This window comes from Microcaecilia unicolor, unplaced genomic scaffold (genome assembly GCF_901765095.1).
Source record: "Microcaecilia unicolor unplaced genomic scaffold, aMicUni1.1, whole genome shotgun sequence".
Lineage (NCBI taxonomy): Eukaryota > Metazoa > Chordata > Amphibia > Gymnophiona > Siphonopidae > Microcaecilia > Microcaecilia unicolor.
Genome location: NW_021963301.1, coordinates 37,486 through 55,196, shown reverse-complemented (window position 1 = coordinate 55,196; position 17,711 = coordinate 37,486). Strand labels below are relative to the sequence as shown.

Sequence of the window (17,711 nt, the reverse complement as noted above, 5' to 3'; positions counted from 1 at the left end):
AAGACGTTCAATAGGGAGCGTTCTGCTCCCACTATTAACCCAACCTCCCTTCAATTTGGTCTCCTTAATTGTCGATTTATGAGCGCCAAGATAACTTTGATACAGGATCTTTTTTTCTTCCGACTGTTTAGACATTTTATGTCTCACAGAAACTTGGCTCTGGGATGGTAAGGAAACCTATTTACATCAATGTGTGCCATCTAGTGACATTTATTTATTTGTTGCATTTGTATCCCACATTTTCCCACCTATTTACAGGCTCAATGTGGCTTACAATGTTCAGGCATTCCACTTTGCCAGAATATTGAAAAGAGGTGGAGATGTGACAATTTGTTTATCTTCCTTACTTATGGCAATTTAACTTCCATCCTCGGATTTCTTGTATCCGGAAAACTTAGTTCTTAGTAGCCATGCCTTGTTCATGTACACTTAAGATTTATCTTCCTCAAACGCCCATTAAACAGCTTTGGGAGGCATTCATTCAAACCTTAGCAGATGCTTCTACGTGGTTTCCAAATCTTATTGTTGTGGGTGATGTCAACATTCATGTAGATGATATCTGTTCCTCCAGACCATCTGCATTCCTTTCTTTTCTGAATGACATTCACCTTTCCCAATTGGTAGATTTCCCTACACATGCAGCAGGGCACACACTAGATCTTGTCCTTTTACAAAGTGATTCAAAGTGCCTCTACACACATTACTCCTGCCCTGAACTGATCACTTATTACTACTCACTTCCTTAGTGATTCCTATTCTCACCCAGCTACCAAAAAGTGAGCAACCTGTTCATAGCTGTACTTCTCGATTTATTTCTTGGGACTCCACTACATGTCAGCCACTTTTTTTTTCTTTCCTGCCAGATAATTTTCTGGATATGCTAAATAGAAGAATGCTGTATGCTGGGATTCCTCTCTAGTGCCCCAATTCCTCTGATGCATCATTTACCACAACTGCAGCTTCCTTGCAACCTAGTCCCCTGGTTCATAACAGCCTTTTGCTATTAAAACGCCAGCTATGGCAGTCTGAGCAACTCTGGAGGAAAAGCCAGAAAAATGCTAATGCACATAGTGAATTCAGAAATCTTGCAAACTTTTATAACAGTGAAGTTAAAACGGCAAAAAGAAATGATTACATTAAAGCTATTAATAATTTGCAAAATCTACTACTACTACTACTATTTAGCATTTCTATAGCGCTACAAGGCGTACGCAGCGCTGCACAAACATAGAAGAAAGACAGTCCCTGCTCAAAGAGCTTACAATCTAATAGACAAAAAATAAATAAAGTAAGCAAATCAAATCAATTAATGTGAACGGGAAGGAAGAGAGGAGGGTAGGTGGAGGCGAGTGGTTACAAGTGGTTACGAGTCAAAAGCAATGTTAAAGAGGTGGGCTTTCAGTCTAGATTTAAAGATAGGCTGCAGAGAATACCTTCTCCTGCTTTAGACTTAGCCTGGCCTCAGAATGACATCCTATAGTATATCTCCTATCAAACTGAGCTCTCTTTTTCATCAAGCACTGCCATTTCCTCCCCTCACCCTCCCCACTGACAGTTTGAACTTCGTGGGTGTGGCTTGGATCTCTTTCAGGGAGAGAAAACTAACAACTTATAGCAGCAGCTTCAGAGAGCATTTTCCATCTCACAGATAGGCTGCAGAGAATACCTTCTCCTGCTTTAGACTTAGCCTGGCCTCAGAATGACATCCTATAGTATATCTCCTATCAAACTGAGCTCTCTTTTTCATCAAGCACTGCCATTTCCTCCCCTCACCCTCCCCACTGACAGTTTGAACTTCGTGGGTGTGGCTTGGATCTCTTTCAGGGAGAGAAAACTAACAACTTATAGCAGCAGCTTCAGAGAGCATTTTCCATCTCACAGATAGGCTGCAGAGAATACCTTCTCCTGCTTTAGACTTAGCCTGGCCTCAGAATGACATCCTATAGTATATCTCCTATCAAACTGAGCTCTCTTTTTCATCAAGCACTGCCATTTCCTCCCCTCACCCTCCCCACTGACAGTTTGAACTTCGTGGGTGTGGCTTGGATCTCTTTCAGGGAGAGAAAACTAACAACTTATAGCAGCAGCTTCAGAGAGCATTTTCCATCTCACAGATAGGCTGCAGAGAATACCTTCTCCTGCTTTAGACTTAGCCTGGCCTCAGAATGACATCCTATAGTATATCTCCTATCAAACTGAGCTCTCTTTTTCATCAAGCACTGCCATTTCCTCCCCTTTGAACTTCGTGGGTGTGGCTTGGATCTCTTTCAGGGAGAGAAAACTAACAACTTATAGCAGCAGCTTCAGAGAGCATTTTCCATCTCACAGATAGGCTGCAGAGAATACCTTCTCCTGCTTTAGACTTAGCCTGGCCTCAGAATGACATCCTATAGTATATCTCCTATCAAACTGAGCTCTCTTTTTCATCAAGCACTGCCATTTCCTCCCCTTTGAACTTCGTGGGTGTGGCTTGGATCTCTTTCAGGGAGAGAAAACTAACAACTTATAGCAGCAGCTTCAGAGAGCATTTTCCATCTCACAGATAGGCTGCAGAGAATACCTTCTCCTGCTTCCACCCACCCTACCCCTCTACCCACCCACCCCTAGAGTGACATGTCTTATATAACCTCCCTATCAACCCACTCATTACTTTACCTCACCCATTTCTATTCTTCTATCACCTTCTCCCACTACTCCAACCAGAGTTACACCTAATCACACTGACCACCCTTCAACATCTTCTGTCCTTCTGTGACTGTTCTCTTGTGCTTGACTGCTTAAATATTTTAAATTTAAATGCTTTACTTTTTGTCTATTAGATTGTAAGCTCTTTGAGCAGGGACTGTCTTTCTTCTGTGTTTGTACAGCGCTGCGTACACTTTGTAGCGCTCTAGAAATGTTAAATAGTAGTAGTAGTAAAGGTGGCCAAGGATGGGGCAAGACGTAGGGGCTCAGGAAGTTTATTCCAGGCGTAGGGTGCAGCGAGACAGAAGGCGCGAAGTCTGGAGTTGGCAGTAGTGGAGAAGGGAACAGATAAGAAGGATTTATCCATGGAGCGGAGTGCACGGGAAGGGGTGTAGGGAAGGACGAGTGTGGAGAGATACTGGGGAGCAGCAGAGTGAGTACAATCCTTCAAAGAAATTGTTTCAGACATTCGTAGATCTGACGCATCACGGGCCTATACAACATACTTGGGCCTTTTCTTCAGCCAAATCGTTGGTCTTTTATTTTCAGAATAAGATCTCCAATGCTGCAGTACTCACTGTCTTACAACTCTAATATTAGCTCAAGCCCCATTCTGTCACCTCCTGATTTTTTTGACATGTGAATAAACCAGCTGCACCACTGACTCTCTTCAATTAACTCCTTTCAGTATCTTGGCCTGACAAAAAATACTGGTGGTTTGTGTGTTGGGTCTGTGAGTGTTTTCTGGGAACTGTGTAGCCCCAGTAACCTAGAAATCACTAGGGGAAAACCTGAGAGTGGAAGACTCGCCCAGAGGCAAGTGAGACCCAGTCAGTGGGGTAGAGGGTGGTGGTAGTGTAGAGCACAAGCAGCAGATGCAGGCAGACTTGAGCTGTGCTGAAGACAGACCCTCAAGGTGGCTGCAGGGTTAGCCCCAGGCAGGTGGCTAGGCGTTTCATCACACTATTATTTCCAGATAGCTTTTGGGATTGTCCCTAATTAAACACCGATTCTATAGGTATGCATTGAGTCTCCACACTCCATATTGACCCACTTCTTTTCTCTTTCTCTTTAATGTTTCCTACTTGTATGTATTGTATCCTTTCCTATCTTAATTGGAGTTCTATTTCTCAAGATTTTATGTAGTACAAATAGAGAGGGTAAAGCAGGTCACCTGTTAATAAAGTACTTCTGTTGTATACTCAAGATTTTATGTGGAATTTTTATATATAAATACCGAATGTAACTCACCTTGAGCTACTACTGAAAAAGGTGTGAGTAAAATCCAAATAAATACAGTGGGGGAAATAAGTATTTGATCCCTTGCTGATTTTGTGAGTTTGCCCACTGACAAAGACATGAGCAGCCCATAATTGAAGGGTAGGTTATTGGTAACAGTGAGAGATAGCACATCACAAATTAAATCCGGAAAATCACATTGTGGAAAGTATATGAATTTATTTGCATTCTGCAGAGGGAAATAAGTATTTAATCCCTCTGGCAAACAAGACCTAATACTTGGTGGCAAAACCCTTGTTGGCAAGCACAGCGGTCAGACGTCTTCTGTAGTTGATGATGAGGCTTGCACACATGTCAGGAGGAATTTTGGTCCACTCCTCTTTGCAGATCATCTCTAAATCATTAAGAGTTCTGGGCTGTCGCTTGGCAACTCGCAGCTTCAGCTCCCTCCATAAGTTTTCAATGGGATTAAGGTCTGGTGACTGGCTAGGCCACTCCATGACCCTAATGTGCTTCTTCCTAAGCCACTCCTTTGTTGCCTTGGCTGTATGTTTTGGGTCATTGTCGTGCTGGAAGACCCAGCCACGACCCATTTTTAAGGCCCTGGCGGAGGGAAGGAGGTTGTCACTCAGAATTGTACGGTACATGGCCCCATCCATTCTCCCATTGATGCGGTGAAGTAGTCCTGTGCCCTTAGCAGAGAAACACCCCCAAAACATAACATTTCCACCTCCATGCTTGACAGTGGGGACGGTGTTCTTTGGGTCATAGGCAGCATTTCTCTTCCTCCAAACACGGCGAGTTGAGTTCATGCTAAAGAGCTCAATTTTTGTCTCATCTGACCACAGCACCTTCTCCCAATCACTCTCGGCATCATCCAGGTGTTCACTGGCAAACTTCAGACGGGCCGTCACATGTGCCTTCCGGAGCAGGGGGACCTTGCGGGCACTGCAGGATTGCAATCCGTTATGTCGTAATGTGTTACCAATGGTTTTCGTGGTGACAGTGGTCCCAGCTGCCTTGAGATCATTGACAAGTTCCCCCCTTGTAGTTGTAGGCTGATTTCTAACCTTCCTCATGATCAAGGATACCCCACGAGGTGAGATTTTGCGTGGAGCCCCAGATCTTTGTCGATTGACAGTCATTTTGTACTTCTTCCATTTTCTTACTATGGCACCAACAGTTGTCTCCTTCTCGCCCAGCGTCTTACTGATGGTTTTGTAGCCCATTCCAGCCTTGTGCAGGTGTATGATCTTGTCCCTGACATCCTTAGACAGCTCCTTGCTCTTGGCCATTTTGTAGAGGTTAGAGTCTGACTGATTCACTGAGTCTGTGGACAGGTGTCTTTCATACAGGTGACCATTGCCGACAGCTGTCTGTCATGCAGGTAACGAGTTGATTTGGAGCATCTACCTGGTCTGTAGGGGCCAGATCTCTTACTGGTTGGTGGGGGATCAAATACTTATTTCCCTCTGCAGAATGCAAATAAATTCATATACTTTCCACAATGTGATTTTCCGGATTAAATTTGTGATGTGCTATCTCTCACTGTTACCAATAACCTACCCTTCAATTATGGGCTGCTCATGTCTTTGTCAGTGGGCAAACTTACAAAATCAGCAAGGGATCAAATACTTATTTCCCCCACTGTACATTGTTAACTGCTTTGACTTTCCTTTTAGAAAAGGCAGTATGTCAAATTTTATAATAAATATAAACATAAAATCAGGTAGGTTGAGGAATGTGGCTGGCATACTGATTAAACAACAGGCCTCAAAATGAGAAAAAAAAATGGAAAACTGAAGTGACCTAAGTCCTCAAACCAATTAGAAGCATGATTCGCATACAAGAGAATAAAGAAAAGGAGTCCATACGTTAATGAAGTGTTATCTTCACTCCCTACTACTACTACTACTACGTTTCTACGCTTCACAATCCCTGGTGGAAAATTGAAAATGTTCCATACACAAGAGTGTGTGTGTTCATCTGATTTCTCCACAACATTACAGTTGGGGACTCAGAATGCATCCATTGCAGTAAAATGCATTTTATTTTGCAATTATGACTTGCACACAAAAAAAGCAGTTTTATCAGATTCTAATTCATCCTCCAGTCTAAAAGACCATGTCATCTCCCAGATCAATCTAGAACCTTGTGGGGGAGCTGAATGTTCAGGCAGATTTCCTCATTCAGAACCTGCTAGATCCCTGGGAGTGGGAACTCTCCTCCTCCTCGGAGCTCTCCAAACATTCTGCCTGCGGACAAAGCCAGAGAAGTTTGCGTGCCAAGTCCGGATAGAGGGGAGCTGGAGGAAGAGGCGCTGAAACAAGTTGTGCACCATCTCCCACATTGGGAGCAGCGCTTTGCTATCTCGGTGGGGGCAGCCTTGATTTAGGAAACTGGCCCTAAGAAAAATAAGAGCCATTTACAATGTGTAGTCTTCAAGTCAGTTGCAGAGGCACAACAGTCTCTAAATGGTGCTAACGGCTCATCCCAAAGTAAGGCACCACACATCTTGCTCCATGAAAGTGTTTGGCTCCTCTGTTTAACCTTGGGGCAGAAATACCAGTAACACCAGTGCGAGCAAGGAAATGGGGGAGCGGGGTGGGAGGGACCTTGCACCCCCAGGTTTACCCTAGAGATCAGATCCTGTGCTCTCCAGACCCCCCCCCCCCCGACCCAACTTCACCTGGGGGATCAGGTCAACAGAGAACTGCACAGAGTATGTCTAGCCACCTGCTGAGATAGAATACTGGAAGTGAAGCTACTGCACAGGAGGATGTATGGCAGATCTCTAGCATTCTCTCTGTTCCCCACCTGCTGGTAGATGGAGATAACCCACAAGTCTCTGGATTGATCAGAAATCTAAGCTGTCCCAGTAGGACTGTAACCCAGCCTGCCGCAAGTGCTCTTCCATCTCAGCCCTGGCCCAACCAGCCTCTGCTGCACCGCACTGCAGTTACCTTGACCTCCCCCCCCCCCCCCCCACCAGAAAGCCAGATTGTATAAGCAGTAAAAATACAGGTAAAAGTAACATAAATCATTTTCTTCTCTACTCTTAAATACAAAATTAAAAAAAGATACACACTTTTCCAAAAAAGCAAACATCCATGAGCAGCATGTCCCCCTCTCTTCTCCATCCCTTCCATCTCATGTACTCTAGTTGCCCTTTTCTCTTCTCCCCCCCCCCCATGGCTGTGTCCCCCTTACCCATTTTTTCCTTCCTCCCTGCACCCACACTCCACCCTTTATACAGACCTCTCCCTCTCATCCACGCTTGACTCCATTCATCCACCTCCCATCCACCCTTGAGTGCCCTCCCCTGAACGTACCTCAGTGCATCCTGGTGGTCTAGTGGCCTCTTCGGGGCAAGAAAGATCCCCACTCTTTCCTGCCCGCTGCTGCTGTTTCTTTAAAATGGTTGTCGAGACTTCAGGCGGTGGCCTCTCAAGACTTTTGCGGAAGTCTCAGCAGCCATTTTAAAGAAACGGTGGCAGTGAGAGGATTTGAGGCAGTGGGCGGGAAAGAGTGGGGATCTTTCCTGCCCTGAAGAAGCCACTAGACCATCAGGGTGTATTCAGGTATGCTCGTGAGGGCACCCTGAGGCTCGTGGGAGGGAAGGCAAAGCTTGGCTTGCCTGCAGTACAGTGGGAACCCCGCAGGACCTGGGTCCATGCCCGCGGGATTCCTGCTATCTCCGTTCCCGTGCAGCTCTCTAATTGAGACTAATGGAAAGGAAATTATCAGGTAAGAACTAATTTTTCCTTCTTTTGTTATAGGTATAGATTGATGTAACATTTGTTCTAAACGGACCCATAACTTTCGCCAGTATTCCATAATTATTGGGCTTTCCTACCAACAATGTATATAAGTACCTTCAGAGACTTTATATTTTGATAATAGACGACACACCTTACTGGTCCAAGTTGGGTGTGTGTATAAACATGCAACACTTTATAATGCATCTCATATAACTATATTCCTTCAGTTAGATCCTTGCTATTCTGAACCGCTTCCAAAAAGTCTGCTTCTATATAATCTGTTCTCATATCAGTTACCATTTTTAGACTGCGCATGAGAAGGGGGAGGCTCAGAATTTCTTTTATATACTCTGTACAATATCTACTAATCAACACTTTCATGACTCCCTCATGTGGCTTATTTATAGCATTTTATATGTTCAGCTGTCAGAGTAATCTTCAAAGTACCTATTCCTTTTCGTCCACCAGATCAGTCCAGACTGATGGATTATGCCCATCAATCAGCAGATGGAAACATAATCTAACAAGTTGCGAGCTTTGGCCTATGAGAGACAGTGTGCAGCTCTAGAAATCCAGTATACTCTGTAGCAGATGGTGATGGATGTGCAGGGCTGGTCTGATGAAGGTTCCTGGGCTCAGTTGGAGAACCAGTCACCCAGTGAAGTGGGGAGGTCCAAAGATAGGATCTGCAACTGGCTGCAGGTGGTTGTTGGGAATTTCCAGAGGAGTCTGGGTCCCTTCCCTGTCCACAGGGGACACCTGTGAAGGGATCCTGGCTTCTCTCTCTCTCCATAACCTCCAACCAATGGATGCTGGATGTTGTGAGGAGTGGATATATGCTAGTGTTCTCCTCTTTAGGAGATGCATTTATGGAGTCTCCCTAAGGGGCTTGGCAAAGTAGGCAGTCAGGTTTGCCACACTGGAGAAATTGTGTATGCTAGGAGACCAGTTTTGGGGCTGTTATTCCATGTAAGGTACCTTCTGACCCCAAAGAAAGAGGGGTCCTGTAAATTGGTCTTTCAAGGTGTTGCACTTCATGATAATGATCCTGCACTCGGTTATCACCGCAGTGCATACCAGGGAATTCCTCACAGTGTTGGATCTCAGAGGCCTACTTGCATATCCTGAGCTGGCCACCTCTCCAGAGGTATCTCCAGATTTGCTATTCTCAGGTGATATTTCAGTTTCAAGCCCTCCCCTTTGGGCTAGCCATGGCTCTGAGGATGTTTTCCAAAGTAATGATCATGGTAGTCCAGGCTTTCCACAGAGAGGGAATTTGATTTCATCCCTACTTGGACAATTGGTTTATCAGAGCCAGTTCACTGGAGTAGGGTTTCAAGCCACTGTCTGAGCAGTCCAGCTCTTACAGTCTCTTGGCTGGGTCATCAAATGTTGTGAAAAATAAGTTGTTTTCATCACAGCACATAGAGTAACCATGGGAAGAAGTATAGCTGGAAAAAAGAAGAGGTCCCAAGACAGAGCCCTGCGTTATACTAACTGATAGTAGGATAGAAGTGGAGCAGGATCCGCCAGAGTATACACTAAAAGTGCGATGGGGGAGAGAGAAGAAGAAAACCAAGAAAGAACTGAGCCCTGAAATCCGAGTGAGGACAGCGTATCGAGGAGTAGGCGGTGATCAACAGTGTCAAAAGCAGCGAATAGATCAAGAAGAAGATAGAATAGAGACCTTTGGATCTGGCCAGGAACATGTCATTGGAGACTTTAGCAAGGGCTATTTCAATTCAATGAAGAGGGCGAAAGCCAGATTGAAGTGGATCAAGAATAGCTTGAGATGAAAGAAAGTCAACACAAAAGCAGTGAACAGCACGTTCCAGTATCTTGGATAGGAAAGGGAGGAGGGAGATGGGGAGATAGTTATAAGGACAGATAGGGTCCAGTGAAGTTTTTTTGAGGATCGTTGTAACTGTGGTGTGTTTGAAGACATCAGGAACAGTTGCAGTGGAAAGTGAAAAATTGAGGATATGACAGATAGAAGGGATGACAGTAGGAAAGAGAGTGCTAAGTAGGTGGGTAGGAATAGGATCAGAGGAACAGGTCAGTTTGGAGGAGGAAAGAAAATGTGCAGTTTCCGCTTCAGTGATTGCAGAAAAGGAAGAAACGGAGGCAGGAGTTGAAGGAGGATTGAGAGAATGGACTAAAGGAGGAGAATTGGAGGTGACTTGGTTGATAATTCAAGTTTAATCTTGTGAACCTTATCATGAAAGTACTCAGCCAGAGTCTGGGGAGAAAGTGAAGGAGGAGTTGGAGGTGAAGGCACTTTGAGGAGAGAGTTCAGTGTGGCAAAGAAATGCTGAGGGAGAAGGGTTCAGTGTGGCAAAGAAATGCTGAGGGTTTGAGCGAAGAGAGTTTGTCAACTGGATGTAGTAGTCCTTTTTGGAAGTGAAAGAGCAGACTGGAAGGAGGTCAGCAAAAATTTGAAATGTATGAAGTCAGCATGGGATTTCAGCCAAAGGCGTTCGGCCGATCGGGCACAGGGACGTAAGTAGAGGATTCTAGAGGTCAGTCAAGGCTGCGGTTTTGGCCTTTGAGAGGGGCTCAAGGGCTATTCAGAGGAAGTCATCTCCATATTGTTGCATTCCAGAAACTGCTCCGTTTTTGCATATGTGAGGGGCTGGAGAGTCTTTGGGGCCTGGTGCAGGAAAAAAGGCTAGGGATCCATTTTGAACTTTGGTTGCCCTGATGTTGTCCTTTTTACAAGATGGCCTTGTGGTGAAATAGGGGGGGGGGGGGGTTCAAGCCTGTGAATTGCATTAATATTTTCATGCATTGTATTTCTCTTCTTTGGCCAGCAGATGGTGTTTGTTCTGTGTTTTAAAGCTGTTGCAGAGAAGGCTGTTTTCTTGTTCAGTTTAAGCCCTGTAGGAAGGTAACCTGCAGTGCCATTGGTCAGATACTTTCAAAGTTGGTTCTCTGGGCTCTGATTGAACCTGGAGTTCAAACTCTAGCAAGGAGGTACTGGATTTTCCCCACTCTCAGAAAGGGAGTACAGAGGGTAAGCATCTCTGCCCTGAGGCCCTGTTCAAGACCTGTGAGCAGTCATTTTCTTGAAACTACCCAGGTGTTGCCCAGGTAGTAACAAAGTGTTTAGACAGTTTAATGTTAATCCTTGTTTCAGTTACCTGTTATTGCTTGTTGTTTTTCCATCTAATTTATATCGTTCACTGTTCTGCTTTTCTGATAATAAACCCATTAGTTTATTATCTCAGTTGTCCTGCTCTGACTAAGAGAGAGTGTGGCCCCAGTGTCCTTAGAAATCACCAGGTAATAACTTGAGAGTGGGAGACTTGCCCAGAGGTAAGCAGGACCCAGTTGGTGGGAGGAGTGTGCTAGAATGTAAACCACACTGAATCCTGGAAAGGGGATATTAGTGATATACAAGAATTGATTTGATTTGATTAGTGTAGAGCACGTGCACAGGTGCCGGCAGACCTGAGCAGTGCTCCAGGTGGCCACAGATTAATCCCAGGTGGGTGCTAGGCGTTTTTGTGATAGGCCTGAAGAAAGGCTTGGCCCTGTTTTCCTTGTGAATAGTTTTTGTTATGCTTTAGGAGTAAGCTCAAGCAAGCCCCTTTAGAGTAGAGAGCTGCTCGGGAACGGGGATAGCGGGATTCCCGCTGGGATCCCCTCCATGTCTGCAGTGACCCAGCAGGGATGGATCCGGGTCCGCGGGAATCCTGTGGGGATGGACCTAGATCCTGTGGGATTCCCCTGGAAGTGCCTTCCCTCTCCTGAGCACAGGGTGCCCTCCGGTCACATACCTCGAGGTACCGTGGTGGTCTAGTGGCTTCTTTGGGGCAGCATTGATCCTCTCCTCTGTGCTCTTTTAACATGGCTGCTGAGACTTCCAGCGGCGGCCTCATGAGACTTCCACTGGGGTTTCAGCTTCCCACACCAGGTGAGATTGTTTTGCTACATCCTATCATTTCTGGACTGGTCTGGTGGATGAAAAGAAAAAATTTGGTCTTGCCTGCTAATTTTCTTTCCTGGAGTCCAGCCAAATAAGTTCAGAAGCACTCCCTTTCTGGTGTGCTATGGTTAAAATTTAAGGCAGCTCCTAGAGATGGGAATAACTAGTGAGGTAATTAAATTCGCCGATGACACAAAATTATTCAGGGTCGTCAAGTCGCAGGAGGAATGTGAACGATTACAGGAGGACCTTGCGAGACTGGGAGAATGGGCGTGCAAGTGGCAGATGAAGTTCAATGTTGACAAGTGCAAAGTGATGCATGTGGGTAAGAGGAACCCGAATTATAGCTACGTCTTGCAAGGTTCCGCGTTAGGAGTTACGGATCAAGAAAGGGATCTGGGTGTCGTCATCGATGATACGCTGAAACCTTCTGCTCAGTGTGCTGCTGCGGCTAGGAAAGCGAATAGAATGTTGGGTGTTATTAGGAAGGGTATGGAGTCCAGGTGTGCGGATGTTATAATGCCGTTGTATCGCTCCATGGTGCGACCGCACCTGGAGTATTGTGTTCAGTACTGGTCTCCGTATCTCAAAAAAGATATAGTAGAATTGGAAAAGGTACAGCGAAGGGCGACGAAAATGATAGTGGGGATGGGACGACTTTCCTATGAAGAGAGGCTGAGAAGACTAGGGCTTTTCAGCTTGGAGAAGAGACGGCTGAGGGGAGATATGATAGAAGTGTATAAATAATGAGTGGAATGGATCGGGTGGATGTGAAGCGACTGTTCACGCTATCCAAAAATACTAGGACTAGAGGGCATGAGTTGAAGCTACAGTGTGGTAAATTTAAAACGAATCGGAGAAAATTTTTCTTCACCCAACGTGTAATTAGACTCTGGAATTCGTTGCCGGAGAACGTGGTACGGGCGGTTAGCTTGACGGAGTTTAAAAAGGGGTTAGATAGATTCCTAAAGGACAAGTCCATAGACCGCTATTAAATGGACTTGGAAAAATTCCGCATTTTTAGGTATAACTTGTCTGGAATGTTTTTTACGTTTGGGGAGCGTGCTAGGTGCCCTTGACCTGGATTGGCCACTGTCGGTGACAGGATGCTGGGCTAGATGGACCTTTGGTCTTTCCCAGTATGGCACTACTTATGTACTTATGTACTTATTTCTGGTGTGCTGTGCTGGTCAGCATCCCTCCTTCTGCAGTGTTTTTGATGTGTGTGTGTGTGTGGGGGGGGGGGGGGGGGGGGGGGTTGATCTCATTCTCTGCTTTGTTACAAGATCTGCACAATGCCTCTTATAGGTTGAAGCTCACCCAGCTTGTTAGGCTCTGTCTCAATCTGCTGGTTGATGGGTATAACCTATCGGGTTTGGACTGGGCTGGTTGAGCTCAAGGAAAGAAAAATGAGTAGGTAAGACCAAATTTATCCCTAGTCAGCATGCTATTTTTTGGTTCTGTGTTTATAATAATAGATTTAGACTAGATTCTTCATTTATTAACGTCACTTTCTAGGGCTGTTGTCCTCTGCAGATTATTGGGGAACTTGGTGATGAAAAATAAGAAGGCACAGTTTGTGCTGACACAGAAAATGTTGCTTCTGCAGTATGGATATAAGGTAAGAACCTAAGACCTCACAGAAGCCTTCCCCTGCAGTGTGGATGTGTTGTAGCTTGATGCCTAAAGCCAAGAGGTGCTACCTTGTTATGCTTTCTTGAAAAGATGGCATTTTAAGGTTTTTGCCATGTCTTTTGCATGATGAACTGAAGCATCTAGCTCTGCTGTTTTCTCTTACTCCCAAACCCCCACCAATCTCATTCTCTTTTGAAGTACAGTAACAATTTTATGTGCTCTATTACAGACCACTGTGTTGCAAAGCCTTTTGGGATACCTGGCCCTTGACAGTAGTCGACGTCCTTTATTGATGCAGGTATATGGAAATTGTTGCTTTTGTTTGTATAACTCTGTGTTAAGTAGATTGTATATTACTCATACATTTGAAATAAGCATTTCTGTTTTATGTTCATCATTTTTGTTTTTGTGTTGGGCAAATTATTCAAAACTAGGAAAAAAATGCCCGTTTCTGAGCAGAATGAAACGGGCGCTAGCAAGGGGCCCCCTCCCTCCGTCCCTCAAAGCTACTTGCCTTGTTCGCCCTCCCTCCGTCCCTTGAAGCTACTTGCCTTGTTCGCTGTGGGCCGTTTCGGCCCTCGAGTGTCAATAGCTCCGCCCTCGACGTCATGACGTTTTGACGCGTCATGACGTTTTGACGCGAGGGCGGTGCAGACACTCCAGGGCACACCGGATATCTCGGGCGCCTCAACTTCCGTGGAGGCTTCAGAACGTTGGGGTTGCCTTTTATATATATAGATCATATTATATCACATGCTTTTCTACAACTACATTGCAATACCAGTTATATAACATAATCACAGTCGCATATTGCCCTGTTTCTTCCATTAAGACCTATCCTCCTCCTCTCCACACCACTGCCCCTCCCCTTTTCCATTCTCCCCTTCCTGGGTCATTGTTGCTGCTCATACTACCAAATTGTTTATCAAAGTGCTGAGTAAACATGACATCAAAGCATCGAGAAGGGTTCCCATTCCTTAGAAATTGCCTCACTGCCCTCCATGTTGCAGTGTAATTTTTTTCCATGAGTAAGCCATGTTGGTACCTCCAATAATAACAGTAGAGCAAGTGGCTGGTCCACTATCCAACATAAAAAAAGAAATAACATAGTAACATAGTGAATGGCGGCAGATAAAGACCTGAACGGTCCATCCAGTCTGCCCAACATTCACATTTGTTATCAAGTCATGATTATACAAACAATGAATGTGATATAAAATACTTGATCATTGTCTCTTTTTGGCATTTCTGGGACATAAACTGTAGAAGTCTGCCCAGTCCCTGTCCATAGGTTCCAATAACTGAAGTTGCTGTTGAAGCCCACTCCAGCCTATCCAAATCCAGCTTGTCATTTGCGGGACACAGATCGTAAAAGTCTGCATGGCTCTGTCCTCGCATTCCAAATTTCTGGTGTTTCCATTGAACCTCCATCCAGTCCTAAACTGGTTTGCCAAATACGGTACAAGCTTGCCCAGCGCCGGGCTTAGTTCTTAACAGCCAGAGTTGCCATTTAAGCGCCACTTGATCGCCAATGTATCGACAGCACTCCTGATCCTGATGCGACAGTCATTAAGGATCAGAAGTGCTGTCGATAGAAAAATGCCCCGCCGTATGGGACCCTGCAGCAACTGAGCGAAATGCTGGCCATCGTTGGCCTGGGGGCATGTGGAAAGATAGAACAATGTGACTTGATTTTTGTCCTGCATATTACAAGTGTGTAATATAATTTTGTACAAACCTGTATATAATATAATCATATTATATAAAAGTATATGTAATCCCCTGCCCCCAACTCCCCTCTAGGCTGAAGCGTAGATATATCAATCCTCAAAGGTACTACTGGCATTCATAAACAGAAAAAATTAGATCCAGGTTCAAAATGCAAAAAAAACTTTGAAAGCAATGTGAGTTTTATCTATGGTCTAGTTGTCCTGACTACCCAACAGTTTGAATCTGAATAAAGAAACCTAATGGGTAATAATAAAAATGAAAACAAAAAAGTCTGTATGGTTATGGTAGCTGCTACCAAGACAGAAAGGGCACCCACAATTTTTCAAATTTGAGTACCCTGCCATGTTTCTGAGCTGTCAACTTACTCATATAATAAGCCTCCTGGGCAAGAGTAGGGAGCGCTTGTTTGCCATCACTTCGCCACCTCATGGCAACCACCACTGTGCAAGGCAAAATTACTTTAACTATCTCTGATGGTGTCAAAGTTTGGGGCAGGTGTAAAGAAAAAGGATAGGTCTAGCCTCTGTTGGGAAGGCAAACATGCCTGACAGGGGCACAGTCCCACTAAATATGCATATAGATACCCTCCTGCCCATATGCTCACGTGAAGGGAGAAACTGGGCTATTTGGGCCAGTGACCTATATCATCTGTACAGGGATTTCACTCCATTTTCCACCAAATTCGCTGAGATGGAAAGTCAAAAGGTATTAGATTGTGGATTGATCTTGGTCAGTAAGTGTGAAATCCAAATCTTTCTGCCAATTGGAAATATACTTCAAATGTCATACAAACTAGATATCATTTTATATTGCCTAAAGCCTCTGTCCAACAATTCCTCAAAAGGAGTTGGAGCCCAATTAAGCCATTTGTATAAAACTTTTTTCTCTGTAGCAAATGTCGCATTTGTCAATGAAAAAAGAACTCTGTGTGTGGGATAAGATAACCAGCTTGCAAATCCTGAAAGGTACTTAGCCGTGCAGCAGAATATAGCTGCCCCAGTTGCTGTAAGCCAGTTTTAACCAAGGCTTTGCTTACTTCCTCAGGAGTCATGACTGTAAAGTTAGCACTGCTGACAGTAAATTACAATCCAAATGGGAACCACCACTTACTTCATGTGTTCTTTCTTCAGTCTAATTGTGTATTCCTTCAGCTCCCATCTCCTTTGCAAAGTCATTGCAACTACTATATATCTTTATAGACTTCAGTTTGCACTTCTTTCCATTTCATTCAGGCATTGGGCTGTATAGAACACCACTGCTTTGTCAGCCTGCTTCCACAGCTATACTATTATATCCCGAGGCACATTGTTTTCTTTCTGCAGCCCCAGGGCCTGATTTGCTCTGCTGAATCCCTTCCTTTGTGGACAGCAAAACCGCTTTGCTGCTAATATACCATTTCCTCACAGTACTGATCGCCTTTGCATTCTGTGACCCCGTTTGATTTTAAAATGATACCAAGCTTTTGTGTACTGGAGAGTTTGCATATGTGTCCATGCATGCTAGATGCAATCTCTGCCCACAAGTATTGAACCTGGAAATCTCTGTTCGGTGGGGCAGGTGCTGAAGGAACTCCTGGAGACTTGGGGCAGCAGCAGCGCAGTGAAGCACTCACCCATTGAGCAGCAGCTGTACATAAGCAAGGCAATTCTTATCTGTCTGTGTCATCTGAAGGAGGAAGAACTAGAGAGTCACAAGCAAGGTAAGGATGAATAGGACATATCTGCATTCTGCTCTAAGTGTAGATAGACCTCGTTTGTACATTTTGCCTTTACTACATATTTGCAGCATTTTGATTAAACAAAAATGATACTCTTACTGGAATGTAATAATTGTTTTACCATTAGGGTCTATTGCAGTTGCACACTGAATCCTGAGCTAACCAGTGTGCTGGCTTTAGTTGACCACAATGTTAATATAATGAGGTTCAAATCTACTAAAACTTGGATGAATAATATATTTTAGCAAATAAAACCGTATTGTGCTACCTCTTTGCTGTTGAATCTTTGGAACAGCAATACTGTTTCTGTGCAAGGGAAGAAGAGATTGTGAATTTATTTCATTTAATTTATAACTTGGCAGCTTAGTACCGTAGTAAATTTAGATGATGCAGGTAAAGACCAACTGGCCATTCCAATTTGCCCAATTATTTTAGTTTGTACTGTTAAGGATATATCCTGGCTACAAGATGGAGTTTTCTTATTGTATTTACCATAGCAATCTAGAACCGGTAGGTAGTCCAGCTTATTTTCGAAAGAGAAAGACGCCCATATTTCGACCCAAATTGGGAGATGGGCGCCTTTCTCTCATGGGCGCCCAAATCGGTATAATCGAAAGTCGATTTTGGGCGCCTCCAACTGCAGTCTGTCGTGGGAACGAACAAAGTTGACGGGGGCGTGTCAGAGGCGTGGTGAAGGCGGGACTGGAGCGTGTTTATCGGCCCAGGAGAGCTGGGTGCTCTTGGCCGATAATGGAAAAAAGAAGGGCGGCAGTAGCGAGAATTTGGGCCGAAATTTTTTTTTACCCTTTTTTTTCACGAACAAGTCCACGAAAAGTGCCCCAACTGCCCAGATGACCACTGGAGGGAATTGGGGATGACCTCCCCTGACTCCCCCAGTGGTCACTAACCCCCTCCCACCAAAAAAAAAAAGAACTTTAAAAACTTTTTTTTGCCAGCCTGTATGCCAGCCTCAAATGTCATACCCAGCTCCATCACAGCAGTATGCAGGTCCCTG

General features: G+C 44.6%; 1 protein-coding gene across 1 annotated transcript in view; it reads left to right on the top strand.

Moving 5' to 3' along the window:
* The window catches only part of LOC115459158 (telomere length regulation protein TEL2 homolog), a gene marked incomplete at its 3' end in the record, with an annotated part of 72,998 nt that overhangs the window by 20,741 nt on the left and 34,546 nt on the right, over window positions 1-17,711 (top strand). Inside the window, exons 6-8 of the mRNA XM_030189031.1 lie at window positions 13,132-13,234; window positions 13,478-13,546; window positions 16,537-16,678. Coding sequence (XP_030044891.1) covers window positions 13,132-13,234; window positions 13,478-13,546; window positions 16,537-16,678 — 314 coding nt within the window. The remainder of the gene's footprint in view (window positions 1-13,131; window positions 13,235-13,477; window positions 13,547-16,536; window positions 16,679-17,711) is intronic.